Source organism: Micropterus salmoides, unplaced genomic scaffold (assembly GCF_014851395.1).
Source record: "Micropterus salmoides isolate LMB-PRFRI ecotype aquatic unplaced genomic scaffold, ASM1485139v1 Ms_hic_scaffold_17, whole genome shotgun sequence".
NCBI classification, from domain to species: domain Eukaryota; kingdom Metazoa; phylum Chordata; class Actinopteri; order Centrarchiformes; family Centrarchidae; genus Micropterus; species Micropterus salmoides.
Window position 1 is genome coordinate 19374475 of NW_024040817.1, and position 16908 is coordinate 19391382.

Here is a 16908-nt window from a genome sequence, read left to right on the forward strand (position 1 = left end):
GGGCTCTCACCTGGCGTCTGGGGCTCATATTTGTTCTCATGCTCTGATTGGTTATCAGTAGAAGGTCCTGCCATTTCATTCTGTGGCATGGAAGTCCCTGAGAGACAAAATTGGTAATTGGTGTACTGTAATTCCATACTTCTGTGTCTCATTCACTGGTTTTCTAATGTCACAGACAAATCATGATTTTCTCAACTTAACAAAAATAAAGAGTCAGAAAATATCTCTAGGGCAACAATATAAATAATAACAATATAAAGTTTCTCAAACTTGGTGCTAAGAAACGACAATTGAATTTACCATCATCTGGGCTTGAAATTTCACATGGACTAGCAATGGCAACACGCTGTCTCAAAACCTCTGCAGCATCAGTTGTGGAGGATGAGACCTGCGACTCGTTCTGTTTCTAGAGCTGAGAATAAAAAGAGAATTATGATTTTCTCCACATTTATAAAACAAATCTGCAGTATTGTTATTTTGACTGGATAATTTCTCTCTCAGTCCCCTCTGACCCCACTGCTAACATGGCTGAACAACTCAACAAATAGAGACGGACGGTTCTTTGTAATCTTTTCACCTTGTAAGCCACGTAGCAGTAGATTTGTGAAGGGTATTAGAATATCTTTACCTTTGTTGTCTGGAAGACCATTCAGCTCGTTGTACTCATCAATGTTCACTTCCATTGTCTAGCAGAAAGACAGAAACAGGCACACAATGTTAAAACCATAACATGCTACTTCGTTAAACACATTTCCATGATGTATGTTCTCATGTATTTGTTTAAACACATGTCTACCAGTTGCTGCAGCAAACTTTCTGGCTTCTCTGGATACTTCTCAAACTGGTTTTACTCACATATACCCCATAACCAATGCCCAGTAACTTAATACACTGCATTTAACTAAGATACAGAACATCTTGTCCATTGCAACATATTCAATTATTAGTTTTCAGCGGCAAATAGCAGTGCTGTTTTAGATTGCAACCACTACCTATCCAAGCACGTTCTTGAGGGCAAGCCCTAAGTCATGAGTGAGCCAAACAGAGTCCGACACAACGGAGAGAGCTTCACATGCTCCCAGTGCAACGTTGCATGTTCATCAGCTTGACGCTTAACTAATCCATGCTTGTTACATGATAATGTTACACTGACTGGATTTAGCTGACATAATATGTCAGCGTTGGCTCACTTGCCGGCTTTTCAATAACTATTTGTGTATCTTTCATTGGAGAGGCTCAGCGAAGTCAGCACAGATATCTGTATTAAATGAAAACGAAAATGGTTAGCGAGCTAGACTGAATATTATAAATGAGATTGTTGCACTCTTACTTTAGTATAACAGTTAGACCCCAGTAAGTAAGGTTACTGTAACTTACTAAATGGGCCTTCCACCTTAACATATCTGTTCCTTGCATTATTGTATATTCTGTGGAGCATATAACTTACAGCAACTGAGAAGCTGTGTACCTGAGTACCGGTAAAACAACAATACAGTAAATCTAAATTGAATGTTACAAAGCAAACTGTTGTGGGGACAGCCCGGCTGATGGTGAGTGTCCTGGTTTACTTTTTTTCGCTTTATTTCTCCCATTGTTTTGCTCTGCCTGCCTCCCTGTGTTCTCCTCCTCTCTCCCTCTCCCTCCGCTCCTGAGCCCAGCCAACAACCCGCACTTGCACCTCATCAGCCACCTGTTATACTGTTAACATTTATAATCGGTTATTAAATACATCCTGGATATAAAAAAACTAAAATGTAATTACAGTTAAATTATAAAAAATGAAAAGGTTAACAATTTACTTTTAAAACTAAACATACTAACAAAAGTCAAACATGTCTCTCCTGCTGACAGCCATTTAATAAAAAATGTCGCCTCTATCCTAATTTACAGGTCGCCATGGTAGCCCCGCCCAATAGCATATGCTGCATTATCGTCTATTTGCCCCTAAATAGCACCATAATTTCTCAATGAACATCATGCTGTGTTGAAAAAGACTTGCGACTGAGACTGTAAACTCATTATGAAAGTGTTTACTGAGGTAATAAATCAGCTGAAAAGATGCACATACATTTTACATTTTACCCTTATTGCTAATGGAAGCGGACTTCTTTCTGCAACCATCGGACTCGCCCCCTGCTGGCCGTTAGAGAGAATGCAGGTTTAGGTTCCGTTTGCATGGTTTCACTTTCAGACCCAGGGGTTGCCGCTTGATTGAAATTAGAGAAATAACATTCGACAACCACTCGTCACGTCACTACAGTTCTGGATTGGACAACGGTGCGCACCATGAGCTGCAAAGCAACTGCAGGATGTTGAGTTTCTTATTTATTTATTTTTAAATACTAATGTTTCTGCCCTGGCCCGAGCTGCTAGTTCAACTGTCCCGAGTTACTTTTTACTGGCCCCGGGCCATCGGGCCACCGTTATTGTCAAGCCCTTGAAGTAGCTGACAGTTTGCTAACCCACAACCTAGCTAACATTAGATACATTACTTGCTATGTTGTTGTCATTGAATTTACAAAAAATGTTCTATATCGGCTTTTGAGATTTTAGTCGTATCACACAGCCCTACTTTTCATACACAGGCAATAAAAAAAGTTACACATTTAATTAAAGCAATACAAATATGAGTATCCTGATGTGTAAATTCTTAGAGCATTAATGTTATAGTCTAGATTAAAGAAGGAGATTTATGGTGGGATGTTTACAATAAAACTCCTGGAGCTAGTCCGCAATTACCAAATTCGTTATGTCTCGTTAAAATCACAACCTGCTCTAGTGTTGCTATGTTTGGTTTATTTACGATGTGCAAATTCAGAAGTTGTCAAAGAAGATAATCCGGTGTCGGTGATGGATGACCCGGTCCTGGTCTGCCCCCTAGTGGATTCAGGTTTAATCCTCCAGGTACACGAAAAGTACGCAGGCAAGTATGTGAACAAAGGCCGACGTCTATCAACGCTTACGAATCGTTAAAAAGCAAATGATAAGAAACTAGAATATCTGGGACTTTCCAGTAAAATAAAAATCCACTAAATGCTGAAAATGATGAGAAAAGAGAGACACCCAAATATGTGGGACTTTCCACAGATCGAGGTGCAGTAGGGAAGAGAGCCAAAAGATTATGTAACGCTTAGAAACAGAGCCATAAAAGGAGGTCCAAAAGAAGTTGAAAGTCAGTTGTTACATGGTTTCATGTCGACTTAGGTCTCTGTTCTGGTGACAGAATGGGGCTCTTGCATCGATCTCTGACCCTCTCCAATGAAACTTTAATATTCTAACTGGTGTTTATTTCTGTTGTCTGTTGATAATAAACATCTTGGTAAAAGTTCAAGATTTTTTATCTGGCTTTTTTATCTGAATTTTTTACACAACAATCCCTCATCAATTTAAATAAGCTTATCATCAAAGAACAGTCTAAAATATTTATATTGATCATTGCACTGAAGACCAACGGTTTGTATTAAAAACAATGTGGTTATGCAACAACAATCTAGTATATTGTCTTTGCCTGAATTAAATTCTTCTTTGTTTTTATTAAAATGGCTTCATGGCTTACTTCTTGAAGTGGACTTTTTTTGACATGTGGCATCACACCAATAAATCAGATTAAAACACAGACATCATTTTTGGGTCAGGGTCACCTGTGCGGAGCAGGATCCTACATCTTTCTCTACATCAGCCAAGTTGGCTACCATCTTGTCCAATTTGCTCTCCACGTCCAATGGCTTGGCAGTCCACCAAGGGTACAGCTTTTTCTAGAACGAACATTAAGAGCACACAGTAAAGGTTTGTAATACTGCCCTGTTTTACAAGCTTCCTGCATTTTCTACAACAAGACTTGTCAAGTACGCACCACATAGTTATACTTGTGCTCAAACCCAAGTGGGTGCCTGGAACTGTTCAACTTCACAGAACACAGCTGACAGTAGACTTGTTGCTTTCCTTCACATGACACTACAATCAGCTGGTTTAAGCCTATAAAGTAAAGACAACAATGCAAACCTTTGATAAAATCAACAGAGACCAATTCATATCTACAGTGGGGAGAACAAGTATTTGATACACTGCTGATTTTGCAGGTTTTCCTACTTACAAAGCATGTAGAGGTCTGTAATTTTTATCATAGGTACACTTAAACTGTGAGAGATGGAATCTAAAACCAAAATCCAGAAAATCACATTGTATGATTTTTAAATAATTACTTTGCATTTTATCGCATGACATAAGTATTTCATACAACAGAAAAGCAGAACTTAATATTTGGTACAGAAACCTTTGTTTGCAATTACAGAGATCATACATTTCCTGTAGTTCTCGACCAGGTTTGCACACACTGCAACAGGGATTTTGGCCCACTCCTCCATACAGACCTCCAGATCCTTCATGTTTCGGGGCTGTCACTGGGCAATACGGACTTTCAGCTCCCTCCAAAGATTTTCTATTGGGTTCAGGTCTGGAGACTGGCTAGGCCACTCCAGGACCTTGAGATGCTTGTTACGGAGCCACTTCTTAATTGCCCTGGCTATGTGTTTCGGGTCGTTGTCATGCTGGAAGACCCAGACACGACCCATCTTCAATGCTCTTACTGAGGGAAGGAGGTTGTTGGCCAAGATCTCGGGATACATGGCCCCATCCATCCATCCCTCAATACGGCGCAGCCGTCCTGTCCCCTTTGCAGAAAAGCATCCCCAAAAAATGATTTTTCCACCTCCATGCTTCACGGCTGGTATGGTGTTCTTGGGGTTGTACTCATCCTTATTCTTCCTCCAAACACAGCAAGTGGAGTTTAGACCATAAAGCTCTATTTTTGTCTCATCAGACCACATGACTTTCTCCCATTCCTCCTCTGGATCATCCAGATGGTCAATGGCAAACTTCAGACGGGCCTGGACATGCGCTGGCTTGAGCAGGGGGCGCTGCAGGATTTTAATCCATGACGGTGTAGTGTGTTACTAATGGTTTTCTTTGAGACTGTGGTCCCAGCTCTCTTCAGGTCATTGCCCAAGTCCTGCCGTGTAGTTCTGGGCTGATCCCTCACCTTCCTCATGATCATTGATGCCCCACAAGGTGAGATCTTGCATGGAGCCCCAGACCGAGGGAGACTGACCGTCATCTTGAACTTCTTCCATTTTCTAATAATTGCGGCAACAGTTGTTGCCTTCGCACCAAGCTGCTTGCCTATTGTCCTGTAGACCATCCCAGCCTTGTGCAGGTCTACAATTTTATCCCTGATGTCCTTACATAGCTCTCTGGTCTTGGCCATTGTGGAGAGGTTGGAGTCTGTTTGATTGAGTGTGTGGACAGGTGGGCTTCTTAAAGAAGAACTACCAGGTCTGTGAGAGCCGGAATTCTTACTGGCTGGTAGGTGATCAAATACTTATGTCATGCAATAAAATGCAAATTAATTATTTAAAAATCTTACAATGTGATTTTCTGGATTTTTGTTTTAGATTCCGTCTCTCACAGTTGAAGTGTACCTAAAATAAAAATTACAGACCTCTACATGCTTTGTAAGTAGGAAAACCTGCAAAATCAGCAGTGTATCAAATACTTGTTCTCCCCACTGGATGTATATATACTCAAGGATTCAAGGTAATTTCATTGTCATTTTACAACAGGCTGTTTGCAACTCCCTTCTGTTAAATGTCAGACAATAAACAGTAATACAATAATCATTAAAAGGTAAACAGAAATAAACTATTTACATGGAGCAGTGCTGAGGATGAATTTGATTTAGAATTTAAAAGTCGAGCACAAGAACGCACCCGCTTGCTCAACCACTCTAACAGGGTAACTGGCTACTGATTGAACATAGACTCTTTATGCTGCTCCGATACCTGTTCAGAAAAAAACCCAAGAAAACTGGACTCTGATCGTAACTTGTTTGAACAAGCTAAATAAAAGGTAATGCCCTGGGAGTGTTAAATAGCTTTGGTTCTATATTTTATTTTATTACATTAATGTTAAAGTTGAGATTTACAAGAAATATTTTATTGCAACTGTGTAAAGGGAATACTGGTAAAAAGCACATTATTTGTTTTAAGTGTTTGCCCATGTTGTTGCACTTTTGTGTATACAGCAGTACATTTAAATTAAAAGTGCGCAATACACTACTTTAGAATTCACTATTCAATTTTATGCATCACAAGAAAGAGAAAGAAAATCCTACAATTAATCGCAATTAAAAAACTTAATTGTTGCCCAGCATTAGTATCTGTACAAAATACTTACCAACTTTGCCCTGCTGAACATGAAGTGCCTTCACTGTCTGTATGGCTGTGTAGATAATGGAAAATACAGACGAAAAACCACACTGTAAAAATGTTCAGATTCACCTGTAAATAAAAACCACTAAGGACAAAAGAATACAATCTTTCCAAAAAGGGACACACATTTAAGGAAAGATGTACAGTGAAACCCTTACAAATGGTTCAGAACGCAGCAGCGCGTCTGGTTTTTGATCAGCCCAAAAGGACTCATGTCACTCCATTACTCAGTGACCTCCACTGGCTCCCCGTGGCCTCCAGAATCAAATTCAAGTCACTAATGCTTGCATACAGAGTGACTACTGGGTCTGCACCCATCTACCTAAACTCCATAATACAAACTTACGTTCCTTCTCGGCCGCTACGCTCCTCCAACGAACACAGACTGGCTCTGCCATCCCTTCACACAAAGCAATCCCAGTCCCGGCTGTTCTCATCTGTGACACCACGATGGTGGAACGAGCTACCACACACCATCAGAGCAGGGGCGTCCCTCTCTAACTCCAAGAAGCTCTTGAAAACTCATCTCTTCCAAGAACACTTCCTCTTATAACACCTCTAACTCCTAACCTCTAACATGCACTTTCTGTGCTCTTCTTCTTCTATCCCTGACAATTATCTATTATTGATTGCACTTTTTAGTTTTGATTCCACTTTTTGTTAACTCTTACTTCCTTCCCTAGGTATTTACCCCACTGATGTGATATGAACTATGAGCTCTTACTAGTATTTATTGCTGCTCTTACCAGTATGTATTGTCAGTTGTAGATCTGTATTTGATACTCTGTTGATGCTTGTATGTTGTTCCTCAAATGTAAGTGTCAACGTTTCAATTTCCCTTGTCCTTTCCAACCAATGTAGCCTGTTGTCTGATTGTCTTCCTCTGGTTATTCCATGGCAGTTTCTGTAAACCCTAATATCAGAAACATACACAAGAGAAGGCATTACTTCTACAAAACAGTCCATCTGTTGTATATGAACGAACATGGTAGAAGGTGGTAGAACTAGTGTTGTATTATTATTAGGGCTGGGCACGCACAACGCGTTATTATTGCATTAACACGTTAATTAATTAACGCAGACAATTATTTTATCGCAAGTTAACGCAGTTTTTATTGTTATTATTTTGAAAGTCCATTGCTCACTGGCTCTGAATAATCAAATCACCCACCCAACAAGCAGTGTAGGTAGGCTTCGGCAGACTACGTTGGATGCAGTGTATGGGAGAAGTAGATAAACAAAAGCAAGACAAGCAATCAAATGCCATAGAAAAGTGGATAGATGCACACTGCATGCTGATTAGTATTGGGGAAGATGTCGGTCTTAGGAACGTGGTTTGAGTGTTCTACTAGTGTATTAAAGTACATACAATGTCTAAAAATATATGTGTCCCCGGAATAAACTCCTGCTAACAATGTGGTTAATGAGGTGCAGGTAACAATAAAGGTAGCATAATGTTTCTAAGGAAAAACATGGGAACCAGCAACGGCGTCGCTAGGTTTTTGACTGTAGCCCTCAACAACAGCAACAAAAATATTTTCCATGTTAATATGCAGCGGATAAGAGCTAAGGGAAAGAGCGGAGGCTACTCGCAATAATACTGCAACATTTTGTTTGAAGTTCATGTAACGTGACCCACACCGTTACTCAGCCTGCCTGCGAGAGAGAGAGAAAGAGAGAGCGCGAAATGCTCACAGCTTCAGGGCTTGTCCGCAACTTCTGAATTGTCTCTAGCAAAATTGTAATCAATTTTAATTTAAATATAAATGTTGCCGGTCAGTGTCTAGTCAGTGTATTAACACAAACGGTTGACAGTCGCCACAAAGTAGTGAGTCAATATCATGACACCTGACCGCAACACAGACACCTGACACTCTGTGTGCTGCCGTTTCACTGTCTCCAGGATGCTGCATTCACTCTAAAGTGGCTGTGAGCTGCACATTAAAAGTGAACATTTCTGTGGAATTGTGGTGATATTTCCATCTGAAGTGTTTTCAGTTCCGGTTTTCTTTCTCTGGTGAAGAGCAGTGCGCTTGTCTCATCGAATAGGCTACAAGTCAAAAAATTTATTTATATAAAAAATGGAATCGTCCATTAAAGCATAAACCAATAATGACATTAGGCTGGCCTAATTACATCTCTTACTAGCCCCCACTCCCTCCCCCTCTGCTCAAGCTGTTTCTTGTGTTGTGGGTCAAAAAAATTATAATTTCAACTGCGCGAAAATAACTGATTTATAGATATAAACTAAAAACAAGAATAAGCTACTGATTACTGCATTACATTCTATTATATTTTCATATTCTGAATTATCACCTGCCACCTATATTTTGTCCTTCCCTTTATAAAACTAAAGACATTTCCACCATAAATTGGTGCAGAAAATGTCTCCAGAATTCAGGAAATTAAGTGTTTAATGTTCAAAATCTTCAGGGGGTTATTATCAGTAGTAATTATAAAAATCATAATAAATGTAGGCAACATATATATCATTTACTGTTTCTTTATAAACACACTTTGGGTAGACAGCAATGGGGGGTGGGGGGTAAAAACATAAACGATTTCTGGGCTGGGCTAAGCCCCCGATGTTTCAAGAGCCTGGAAACGCCCCTGGGAACCAGAACATAAGGGAGTAAAATATTATGGGAGCAATGCTCAAAATGACCATTGGGTGGAGCCTGAGGGGACTGACAGGAATAAAATTACACTAGTAGAACCATCAGAAGGCTACGATGAGACCCCCACCTGATGTAGGAGGAGACAGTGTACCATGTTTTTCAGTGTGCCTTGACGGTCTAAGTCTTACTCGGGTTTTGTCTTGTTTTGACAATAAAACTATATTGCATCGATCTCTAATAATGTGCCTTTCTGAACACTCAAGGTCACCTTACAAAACATAATAAAACAGTACAGCAATAATCGATAAAATACTAACTATAACTATAGTCACAGTGCATAAAATCAGGGTACAAAACAACTGGAAACAAAGATTGAGAAAGAGTGATCACGTGGGATATGCCAATTTAAAAAGATGTGTTTTCAGAAAAGGGATTTATTGAGGATTTTGTCGAGGATCACAGCCAGACTCTTGACCTGAGGGGAGGGGGGGAACTGTGGAGTTGTCAATGGTAAGAGAAAAACTGTCAGATTTAGTCAAAGTGGATTTTGTGCCAATTAGGAGATCCTCGGTTTTGTCACTGTTAAGTTTGAGGAAGTTGCAAGGGGGGGCCTCTCGCCTTGTTATATTTCTGACCTTTTAGTCCCATACACACCAGCATGTACCTTGAGATCCTCGGGCAGAGGTCTGTTGTCTGTTCCAGAGTCTCGACTGACAACTAAAGGGGACAGAGCATTTGCTGTCAGGGCCCCAAGGCTCTGGAACAGCCTGCCTGAGGAAATCAGGTCAGCTGAGTCAGTGAACTCTTTTAAGTCCCTTCTTAAAATATACTTTTATAGGAGAGCCTTTCCCGATCTTATTTGACTTTATTTTATCCCTTTTATTTTATTCTATTTTACTTATTTTATATTTCTCTTAAACGTGTATTTTAGTCTTTAGTACGTGCAATGTCTTTAAAGACAATAGTGAAAAAGAACCAATAAGAGTATCAATAAAGAACCATACCGATAAGGAGTATCTACAAGAATGTATCAATAAAATCCTAATGATACCCATCCCAACTTGTGAGAAAATGTCCAGTCCATCTCCATGTCCTAGTTTTAAAATCTGGCCGAATTAAATTTGTAACTGAATAGCCCTGTACTACAATGTGTCTTGGCAAGGACAATTGTCCTCCTCTTACTGCCTCTCCACAGGTGTACCCTAAGGCTTGATTTTAGGGTCCCTTCTCTTCTCAATTTACCCCTTCTCATTGGGGCAGATCATTCGCTCGCATGGTTTCCCCTACCACTGCAGACAATACGCAACTCTACCTGTCCCTGCTGTTAGACCTCGCCTCGACTACTGCAATGTCCTCCAAGCAAGTCTCCCAGCTTGTGCGGTAAAACCCCTACAAATGGTCCAGAACTCTGTGGTACGTCTTGTTTTTGATCAGCCCAAAAGGAATCATGTCACCCCATTACTCAGTGACCTCCACTGGCCACCCATGCCCCCCGAAACAAATTCAAGTCACTAATACTTGCATACAGAGTGACTACTGGGTCTGTACCCATCTCCCTAAACTGTATAATACAGTCGTACGTTCCTTCTAGGCCATTGCGCTCTTCCAACGAATGCTGTCTGGCGCAGCCATCCCTACACACAGCAATCTCAGTCCCGGCTGTTCTCATCTGTGACACCACGATGGTGGAACGAGCTACCACATGCCATCAGAGCAGGGCTCTTGAAAACTCATCTCTTCTGATAACACTTTCTCTTATGCTGACCCCTAACCTCTAACATGCACTTCCTGTGCTCTTTCTCCTCTATCTCTTTACACTATCTCGCTAGTATTTATTGCACTATTTGTTAACTCTTATTGCTTCCCTTGGCACAGTATCTCTTTTTTCACTTTTGTTGCCAGTGGTTTAGACATTAATGGCTGTGTGATGCGTAATTTTGAGGGGACAGCAAATTTACACTGTTAAACAAGCTGTATACTCACTACTATACATTGTAGCAAAGTGTAATTTCTTCAGTGTTGTCACATGAAAAGATATAATCAAATATTTACAAAAATGTGAGGAGTGGTCTCACTTTTGTGAGATACTGTATCTATCCCATTGATGTCTTATGCGTTATTAGGTCTTGCTAGTATTATTGCTGCTCTAACTATGTATGTATTGTTACTTTACTGATGCTTGTATGTTTTTTCTCAAATCACTTTGGATAAAACAAAATGATTAAATGTAATGTAATATAATATAATGCTTGCATCACACTGGACACCTGCATCCTGACTGATTGCCTATATATCCAGCAATTTTTAGAAATGGTCTTGTCTTCCATCTCTCCAGAGATTTTATTTTACAATCAAGCTTAGAATCAGATCGATATGTAAGGCTTTTAATGTTTTTGTACTACTTACAGTGTATCTAAATAAAATTTTCCCTGGATGCATAACAGTGCTCAAGGCACTGTAGTGAGTGATACTGCACTGCTTAACAGACTACCATAGGGTCTGAGAGTATTAACAACTATCCCCCATTTCTTACAGTGTAGTGGCTCTACTAAGGGATCTTGGCCAGGATGGAGGATTACATTGACCAATAAGTCTTTCTATGTACATGCCATGCCAAACCTATTTACATAAATTTACTGATTACCAGATACACCTTCTGGTGGTATGATCCAGTAACATGGCTGACGATGTCCTTCTCTAGGATCTTCAGAGAGCAGCACTCGCAGAAGTAGATGGAGTCACGCTGATCACAATGGCATTCAATGAGAGCACTTAAACCTACAAGACATATTGATATCAATCTTCAATCTGGCTAGAAATGGTCACAGAAATCCTTTAAGAATAAATGAAGCACATGTAAAACAACCCTTAAAACAATTAATAAACTGTTATAAGGAATCAAAATACAATAACTAAAAGTTTTGTTTTCTAAAATTAAACCGCTAATTCTTTATAAACATTTTAAACCAGCCACCCAACAATTAATATCAAATTTAACTTTAACGTTTGGAGTTAATATGGTCCAATCAGCATTACAATAACATTACCAGTGGACAGTAACAGGCCACGTTTTCTACAATATATGATAAAGACTCTTTAATTTAATGTGGATATTTTTCAGTTGAAATTAGACTTCAGACTTGGATATTGTTTTTAAAGACACTGACCAACCACAGGCTCGTGGCTCTCCCTCTGAAGATACTGCCACAAGTGATCTCCTTGTTGGGGGTTCACATTAAAAGACACTGTAAGAGAGCCATAGACAACCACAGACTGAGCCATTTTCACAGAAACAGAGAAAAATCATCCACAAACTTAAATATGACATTTAGATACCTTTATCCTTCGGTTTTCCTCCACTTCCTTCAGATGCGTCTTGTTTGGAGGTGAGCCGCTGCCTTTTATGGCCCCGTGTGTCCTCCAGTGATTTTTCAAACATGTTGCTGGGCCTCTTTCTTTCATTTTCTTTGTAAATGTTATTCAATCCTTTTTCTACCAACTCTGTTCCATCATTTTTCTCCATGTCTTTCGAAGTTTGCCTGGGGGCTATGAAACATAATTATTGTTTATGCTTAATTTGTGAAAATGAATTTGATTATAATCATCTGCAGTGTTTTATCAAGTATCCACTCAGTGAACAATAATATAAACGGCGACAAACAAGCTTTCCAAATTAAGAAACCAGTGGATGAGGTCAACAGAACAGTAGTAGCCTAGCGGATTTCCAGCAAACCAAATGTACCCTCATGATATTTTTCTTAACCGCCACACAAATAAAATAAAGAAATAAAATAAAATCTTCCTACATGGGAACCTAAGCCTAAGCTGTACGAGTAAATGTAATACTGCACATAAAACATCTACATAACAAAATGTGTAGCTAGTACAGTATATCTGATTTGACTTACAAAGCTTCATTTTAGGCAGTATTTTGGGTTCAAGCTTTTCTTTGCCTTCTCTCCTCTTCACAGATGCCAGGATGGATATTGCTGGAACAAAACAGTAAAGAAACTCAAGAAACCAATTCACAGTTATAGTTGCCAATGTGGAAACTTCATTACACTAGTCACACTCACGTTTTCAGTAGGGGCATAGCTCCCAGATGGGCGTGTCCAACAATATTACCTTTGAAGGCAGGAAATATTGGAACAAATGCGAGAGGAGACGCTCTACAAAGATGGTACCGAATTCAGTTTCTAGTATAGAATACCTGTGCATGCGATACAGAGTGAATACGTGTGGCTGGTTTTGCCAAGTCCAACAAGGCCTCTGCATCCATGCTTGAGTTCAGCGAGCCTGGGTAGAAATGGTTCTACACAGACACAAAGACACACACAAAAATGTCTACTAAGTTTTTCTGATACATTTAAACACTCTCGTTGTATACAATTTCCAATTTACCATCACTATTCAGAAATACATTTCTTGACCTTACTGTACTTATTTGTTGTTACTTGACTACTATTACTATAGCTAATAAACAGTATTGACAGACAGATCTTAAGACAGATAAACAGAAAATACTGTTTAATTCATAATATCAAAACTAGTATTGGGTGGTGACACATTAGGTTTAGTTTTTGTATCTTCCATAATGAATTAATTAGTAATAAAACAGTAATTGGTAAAATGTACAGCAGAGACTATTTCCATAATCTGTAGTTATTGTAGTCTGCTATGGATGTAAGTTAAAATGAGAAAGATGAACATCTAACGTTAGACTAAACAGACTGCAACAAATTACTGACCATTTTAGGAAACTTCACCTTTAACAAGTAAAAAAGCATTTGAATGAGGTTGACAGAAATCTCTCTTCTCATCAGCCTTTCAAAAACCTAAAAATGTTCCCAATCAATAAAATGTTTTTAAACTAACGTTACAGTTTTTAGTATTAACAGTTTTCAACGGGACCACTTCATAAATATCCCAATAACTATAATACAGCTGAGCCTCTTAATCAATGCAAAATCCCTAACAGAGGATAAAACACTTGCTGTAGTAATGGGTTTTGTCTAGATTTAGCTAGCGTTAGCTTAGTTAGTTAGTAATCTTTCTAGCTAGGGCTGTAGCGTTAGCTAATTAGCCACAACAATTGCTTTTTATCGAGAAATCTCTCCATGACTAACGTTAACGTTAACTTCCCATCAGAGTGAAGATGTGCTTGTCCAACCAACAGTCCAACGTTACTTACCGGTAAGTTAAACGTTAGTTATTATGTAAAGTTAACTTAACAAGCATTAAATGCTCACATTTCAGAAACTTTGTTTTAGCTAAATTAAGCACGCAAATATTTTTTGATTTATGGTTTTTGCTTGAAGACACAAAATCGACAGAACACCGGCTAGTATGTTTTCTGTAACGTTACCAGAAACCGAGTGTGGGATGACCGTTGAGTGTAAGAGCATTGTTTTCTGTTGCTCACCTTATATAACCTAATCCTACCGTTTCATTTCCCGTTGATGTACAAAGGCATTCACGTGGAGAACTCGCTTATTTAATATGTTTGATAAATCAATAGGGTGTTAATGTAAAATCGGTATAAATTATTGCCAACAAAATACAGCTTAACGTTGATTAAAAGGCAATCTATTGAAAAGGTACTGGCTCTTGGGTCTAGTGTATGAGTATTGACATGGACTAGTGATATGCGGATCGATCCTAAAGGATCGATATTTCTGATACCAACGTTTCCTGCTCTAGGATCGATAATCATATAAAAGGATCGATATCTAAACTCAGTCAATTGGAGTGAGTGTGTGTTTTATTATAAGTGTCTTACTGTCACCAGGATGGTTTAATTATACTCGGTTGATAGGAACTACTTTTCCTTCCGCCTGTCAAAGTCGTGGCTCTGTGACGGAGCGTCTTTGAAGTGTAGTAGCCAATATTTGTGCGTTTGACTCATAACAGCTCAAAATAGCACTGTAGCAGCAGGACAGAGGGTCAGTGACCTTCTACGGGGAGAGCAGTGATTGGTGGTTATGTAGGGACTGAACCCTTCTATAGAATTTGACCTCTAACCCCTTGTTTTGTTACCTCAAGATAGTACTGTACCCTTCTATGGGTTTGACCTTTTACTTTGCAGACTCAAACCCTTCTATGGTACCTAACAGAGACCTAAACATATCCTATATAAGCTTTGTTTGATGTACATAGAGACAGAGTGGCCATCGGGCTGGGTCACTCTCCAAGCTACTGCAGAGCTTGTAATTGATGCTGAACTCCTTGATTTAATACATTTTTAAGATCACATGATATACATTTCCTGTGATTGAATACTGACTCCGGCTGATGGTAAAAGCAGTCACGTCTGGCTGTATTTTAGCTGTGAAGGTAATAATGTTGCTCTGTGTGATCTGTGTGCAAAGACAGTGAAATACTTTGGCAACACCGCAAACTTCGCTAAACATCTGAGATTAAGTCTGTCACAATAATATTATTATGTTATGAAGCAGCAGTTCTGAGCAAGATATTTTTATTATAATTAAAGAATATGACAATAGTTTGATGTCTTGTCATTATGCAGCTGTTATTTTGAATTGGTAAGGCTACAGCCTACTCCTTATTTCTCTCATAAACAGAAACGGGAAAGGGAGGTCACATTAAACTAGAAATAAAATATGTAAAAAGTGGTACCAGCCTGGGTATTACGTGGTATTGGATCATATAGGAATTAAGTGATATCACACATCACTAACATGGACCCTCAGACAGCCATCCTCTCTTTAATCATACTGATGGGCCCCAGACAGAAAAGACCATTTGTTACCACAAGTAACAATAAACAAAATTACACCCACCTGAAACTTGTTATTGAGAACTTCATTAATCAAAATCAATCTAGGACTATGAGACTAGTGGAACAACTTCAACACAAAACAACCACACTCAATTCCCATTCAAAATGGTGACATCTGGAGAGCAATCTGAAAATCTGTACGAAGACATACCAATAAATCTAATTTGTCAAATCAATGAATTATGCAGATAAAAAAATCCAAACACTAGAAAAAACAATTAGATAGACAGACAGATAGAGAGCTGAAGTCTCTGTTTTAGGTTGATGACCTTGTTCTACTGTCTCCTACTGAACAAGGACTTCAGTACAGCTATACATAGTTGAAAAGCACTGTCAGAACTGGACCCTACCAGTAAATATGTCTTGATATTTCAAATACGCCCCAGATATCAGGAGAACAAATACCAATTTAACAAATGTTATGATAAATAATCATATCACTGAATATAGTTATACCTACCTTGGTATTGTTGTGGAAATTGTATATTTCCCGGAGCAGAATTGAACAATTAAGAAGTTACAGCAAACACTTGTCTTTTGGTATTTATTAAAGGAAGATAGAAACAGAGGAGTACACAAAAAAAGATTCAGCTGGGTCAGCCGTCTACCACCTAGGGCAAAATCAGACATCTGGCCCTGAGCAGAGCACAAATAAAATTTATTGCAGGAAAACTCCCTGTTCCCTCAACCTCTGGCCTTGAAAACTTCACTTCCAATGGGAGCGGAGAGCCATAAGACAACAATTGGACAGTTTAATACCAGAGAAGGTGCACTAAGTACACAATGGTATATAGTATAGCATGTAAATATATTCTGTCATATTCTGTCAATAAAAATGCAAATGGTTACTCATATCATATCATCATCACCAACTTTTAAAAAATATATTTAGCTTTTAATATTCCTTCCATCTTTTAACAGGAGGAAAAAAACTAGACTGTTATTCATCAAAATAATCTCTGTTTGTGATTTGTCCCGCTGTGTGTTACATTAAAGGAAGATAGAAACGAAAAGAGGAGTGCACAACAAAAAAGATTCAGCTGGGTCAGCCGTCTACCACCTTGTGCAAAATCAGACATCTGGCCTTGAGCAGAGCACAGATGCCTCCAAACAGACTTTGCTATAAATCAAAGTCTGTTTGGAGGCATTGGGAGCACAAAAAAAGTTGTAAAAGGCATTTTGTGGCTCCAGAGGGAAATGAGTGAAGTCTGATAAATTGGCTCAT

At 39.0% G+C, this 16908-nt stretch overlaps 1 protein-coding gene across 3 annotated transcripts; it reads right to left on the reverse strand.

Moving 5' to 3' along the window:
• Positions 1–418: 418 nt before the first annotated feature.
• On the reverse strand, positions 419–14576 carry LOC119907239. Of its 3 annotated transcripts, XM_038724976.1 has the most exons (11): positions 14307–14576; positions 12961–13196; positions 12793–12873; positions 12221–12430; positions 12052–12129; positions 11529–11662; positions 7013–7179; positions 6232–6276; positions 3854–3975; positions 3642–3755; positions 419–686 (listed from the first exon to the last, which is right to left on the reverse strand). In XM_038724976.1, exons 6-11 carry the CDS (start codon positions 11561–11563, stop codon positions 498–500), a joined length of 672 nt encoding a protein of 223 aa, XP_038580904.1. In that variant the 5' UTR covers positions 11564–11662; positions 12052–12129; positions 12221–12430; positions 12793–12873; positions 12961–13196; positions 14307–14576; the 3' UTR covers positions 419–497. The 3 variants fall into 3 exon arrangements, 2 of the variants coding, with proteins under 2 accessions (XP_038580904.1, XP_038580903.1); XM_038724975.1 differs by lacking the exon at positions 14307–14576 and having other exon boundaries at positions 12961–14297; XR_005445083.1 differs by lacking the exons at positions 419–686; positions 3642–3755; positions 12961–13196; positions 14307–14576 and having other exon boundaries at positions 12793–12942.
• Between the last annotated feature and the right edge of the window lie 2332 nt (positions 14577–16908).